At 33.7% G+C, this 4,588-nt stretch overlaps 1 protein-coding gene across 1 annotated transcript; it reads right to left on the bottom strand.

The window, feature by feature from the left end:
* Positions 1–3,426: 3,426 nt before the first annotated feature.
* Positions 3,427–4,560, bottom strand: mRpL43 (mitochondrial ribosomal protein L43). The gene is made up of 3 exons (XM_017143228.3): positions 4,320–4,560; positions 4,152–4,258; positions 3,427–3,850 (listed from the first exon to the last, which is right to left on the bottom strand). Exons 1-3 carry the CDS (start codon positions 4,454–4,456, stop codon positions 3,516–3,518), a joined length of 579 nt encoding a protein of 192 aa, XP_016998717.2. The 5' UTR covers positions 4,457–4,560; the 3' UTR covers positions 3,427–3,515.
* Between the last annotated feature and the right edge of the window lie 28 nt (positions 4,561–4,588).

Raw genomic sequence — 4,588 nt, 5'->3', positions numbered from 1 at the left:
GATCGAAACTGAAGATCGGATCGGGTTTGCAGGTGAGGCGAGCTCGGGAGTCTCACCTGAAAGCTCTGCGCCAAGCTCTCTCCGGGATTGTTTCTCCGCGGATCTGGCAACGCAGAAAGATCGGCTTAGGTTTCGCCAGGGCTGATATCTTACATAAGGATATAAAAAACATAATAAATAACCAAATTTTTATCACTAAATACTAAATAATAATGTAATAATACAAAATGATGCGGAATATAGCAACACCCCATTAGTATTTGAAGTTTTCAATTTTACTTTTATTAAAAAATTTAAGTAAACGTATAAAAAATGGTAATATTTAAAAACGAGCTTAGTCAGAGGAACACCTAAATGGGCCTAAATTAATTTTATGAGTTCTTATCCAATCGGAGTTCCAGAATGAGTTTAGGTTTTCCATGTTACAAGGTGTAATTACTATAATTATTCCTACCCCATTTATAATTGAGATATTTATTTATGTTTTATACAATTAAATTGAACAATTATAATAGTTGAATCAGTAGATTTTGAATAACATAATCAAACGCACATTTTAAAAACTATTGAGCCATGGTCGCGTTCGGACGGACCTCGGTGCTGTTATTTGTATTTTCGTTTACAGTTTTAAAGGTATACCATCCATTTTGTGTTCAAAACCTTTTATTTACTGAATTTTTAGGTCTACAGCAAGATTGAGTTTACGAACATAAACTGCACTTCCTTGGACAAGGAGTTACTGGATTTCGACGAATGCTTTTTAAAATCTGTGAACCGGACATATAAATACATGTCTATGCGGATTAAGTTTTTCAAATTTCCAATTGATAACGTGACGGTATAAAAATAACCACACTTGGTTTGTGCATAACTAACTCTAAAAAGGCATTTATACATTTCATTTTAGGGAAGGGTACAAGTGCTTAAGAGACTAAATGGCTATAAGCCTTTTCTATATGACATGAAATTCGACGCCTGCAAAGTCCTAGAAGGGAACAAACAAAATAAGGTTATACAATTCATCTACGAATTGTTCGCTCCGTACTCAAATGTTAACCACGCTTGTCCTTACAATGTAAGCTTTAAAACATCATAATGACAGTTTATAGTCTAATACTATTCTGATATTACAGCATGACGTTTATGTAGAAAAGCTGCCCATTAGTTACCTGGATCATAAATTGACTGTAGTTCTCCCAGTGCCTGAAGGTTATTACTGTCTTCACACCATTTATTCAATGAATGCAAAGAGTGTCTTCGATTCAAAAGTTTATGTTCACATATATTGAATTATTTGGCACTATTAAAATAAAAAAATCAGGATAAATACCAAAGCTTTTTATTTTTATTAGCCTTTTTTACAGGCAAAAGAACCCCAAACTTAAAATAGCTTTAGGACTTTAGGACGACAACAGTTATTCTGTGCCTGCAGATTATTGTATTATTACCTTTCATTATTCTTATCTAAATTATGATTGATATATTTGTTATATTTATAAATACATTGACTGGACAATTAGTTTAATGGTCAGATTTTGAACCATAAAAGCAAACGAGCATTTTAAAAACTATTGAGCCATGGTCGCGTTTAGATGGACTTCGGTGCTTTTTATATTTTTTTCATTAACAGTGGTGAAGGTAAACTATCTTTCAAGTAACAATGCCCTTCTTAAGTAACAATTTTTAGGTCAACAGCAAGTTTGAGTTTACCAACATTAACTGCACTTCATTGGACAAGGAGTTACTAGATTTCGATGAATGCTTTTTAAAATCTGTGAACCGCACGTATAAATACATGACCATGCGGATAAAGATTCACAAGTTCCCAGTTAATAATATAACGGTATGAAATCATCCACACTATAGTTATTTAAGAAAACATTTATATTTTTAAATTTAGGTTAGGGCGCAAGTACTGAAGAGACTGAATGGATATAAGCCATTTCTTTTTGACTTTACTGCAGATGGCTGTAAATTCTTTAAGGGGCAAAAGAATAAGTTGGTCCAATTCTTCTACGACTTGTACGCTCCGTATACGAATATTAACCACACGTGTCCTTACAACGTAAGTTTCAGAACAATACCATTGAAAATGTTGAGCCTACAATTATTCATATAAATATTACAGCATGACGTTTATGTAGAAAAGCTTCCAATTAGCTATCTTGATAACAGATTCTCTATTGTCCTACCAATGCCCGAAGGAAATTACTGTCTCCACGTCATTTCCTTAATGAACACAAAGGCGATATTTGATTTAAAAGTTTATTTTACAATATATTAATTCAATTGAAATCTATAAAAAATAAAAACAGAAAAATTACAAACGTTCCAGTCGATCAACGAAAAGTTTAGATCACAGAATCATAACTACATAATATCTTGAATATCGATATTATTTATAATATCGGTTAAAACTACATTAGTTTCTTTTCTTTAAAATACACGAACAAGTTCGGTTTGAGCATACACGACTAATGAAACTTGGTTGATTTAAAAAATATTAACTTATTCTGGGCTTGCAATTATGCGCAATTATGATTGAGATCTTTTTTATATTTTTAAACACATAAATTGGACTATTAGTTCAATGGTTAGACTGCGAACGAAATTATTATACACACGTTTTAAAAACTATTGAGCCATGGACGCGTTTAAATGGACTTCGCTGCGTTTTCTGATATTTTCATTTACAGTGGTTACGGTAAGCCATCTATTAGTTAATAATGCACATTTTAAGTAATCATTTTTTGGTCTGCAGCAAGTTTGAGTTTAAAAATATAAACTGTACTTCCTTGGACAAGGAGTTACTGGATTTCGACGAATGCTTCTTAAAATCTGTGAACCGGACGTATAAATACATGACCATGAGGATAAAGATTTATAAATTCCCAGTTAGTAATTTAACGGTACATTTTTATACCCTCGCAGAGGGCTATATAATTTTGGTAAGAAGTTTTCTTCAGTCCTCGATTTTAACATGCTCTTAAATTTTCCGAATTAGGCAAAAGTGAAAGTCCTCAAGAGATTGAATGGATATAAGCCCTTCCTATTTGACTTTAATTTAGACGCCTGTAAATTTCTTAAGGAAAGACAAAATAAATTAATACAATTTTTTTACGAATTGTTTGCTCCATATTCAAATTTTGTCCACTCTTGTCCTTACAATGTAAGCTTTTTAAAACAATCTTAATGAAAATGTAAAGTTTAATACCATTTTGATTTTACAGCATGACATTTATGTAGAAAAGCTGCCCATTAGCTATCTGGATCATCGATTGTCTGTTGTTCTTCCAATGCCTGAAGGTTATTACTGTCTGCACACCATTTTTTCAATGAATGGAAACGGGGCTTTCGATTTAAACGTTTATTTTAACATATATTAATATATTTATAGATTATGGTTATGAAAATAAAAAAAATGTGTTTCGATTTAAATTATTTATTTGTTTGCCAACATAGCTATGTTGATTATAAAAATAAAAGCAACAATTACCAAAAAGTCTTAATTTCTACTACTCAGCCCGCTTTTTGTTTAGAACTTCGTGGGCTTCCTCGCCAGATTCGAGTTGCTGCTGCCGGAATAGTTCAATGAGCTTCTCGGTGGCTGTTTGTGGTGTCTCCAGCGGTTTGGAAGCCTCTTCACTAGGATAGACCTGACCCTGGGCATCTGGTGAACGCAGCAGGAAGGGTGTCCACGGTCCCTGGATGGAGGGCACATCCGTGTGCCACATTTTACGGAGACGCAGTGAGCTGGAGCTGCCGTTTTGGGTCTTCAGCAGGTCAATCCACTTGGAGATCTCCTCTTGGGTGCTGTTCCTGCAACTCATCCACTCACGCTCGCCGTTCACTGGAAATAATATAATTAATTAGTTAGTTATTAGAGAATGAGTTAATATTTTAAGAATAAAAATCAAAATAATTCGATATTAAGACTAAGACATTATGCACTTGAAAGCAGAATTTGGTGTTTCTTGTTCATACAACTTTTTTGGAACTTGATTTTTTATGAACTGTATTGCTTACACATAATACTAGAATAAATTCAATTAATTAATTCATTTGTAAGTATGGGTACATGAATATATTCTTTAAATCGATTCAAAATAATTTTTATTTTAAGACCTTTAGGTTCATTTTTGAATACTTACAATACTCCCCCACCAAAACTGGTGTGCGATGGCGTCTGGGTTTTACGTAGACCACAATACCGGGATTTTCCTTGGCAAAGTCCACCAAATGGTTCTCGATGAAGTCGCTGTGGAGTAATTTTAATTAATTACTGCTCTTTTAAAATTAAATGAAATGATTTTTCATACCGCATGCCTCTGCTGGATCCATTATTCTTGCAGAACTTTAGTGTGATCCTCTGCAGCTGGCAAACATAGCGTCCCAATCCATTTTGCAGGGGAGCCCGTGGGAAGCCAGACTTCAAGAACAGATGGCTGTTTGACATTTTGTATTTATTTTTAATTCAAAATAGTTTTAAACTAATTTTTAAGACTTTTCGTAATCAGAGACGACGTAACCGCATGCCGCAAATAATAATATCAGCTGTTTCTCTCTGGCAGAGATGTCGAGTTACCTA

The sequence above is a fragment of the Drosophila takahashii genome, chromosome 2R (assembly GCF_030179915.1).
Source record: "Drosophila takahashii strain IR98-3 E-12201 chromosome 2R, DtakHiC1v2, whole genome shotgun sequence".
Classification (NCBI taxonomy): domain Eukaryota; kingdom Metazoa; phylum Arthropoda; class Insecta; order Diptera; family Drosophilidae; genus Drosophila; species Drosophila takahashii.
Note: the sequence above shows the minus strand (reverse complement) of the source record. Positions and strands in the feature narration are given on the sequence as shown.

Excerpts from the sequence above, each read along its gene's own strand:
- mRpL43 (XM_017143228.3), bottom strand. The coding sequence starts at position 4,456 with ATGTCAAACAGCCATCTGTTCTTGAAGTCTGGCTTCCCACGGGCTCCC. Across the intron at positions 4,259-4,319 it reads GGATCCAGCAGAGGCATGCG|CGACTTCATCGAGAACCATT; the intron begins GTATGAAAAATC and ends ATTACTCCACAG. Across the intron at positions 3,851-4,151 it reads AGTTTTGGTGGGGGAGTATT|TGAACGGCGAGCGTGAGTGG; the intron begins GTAAGTATTCAA and ends TATTATTTCCAG.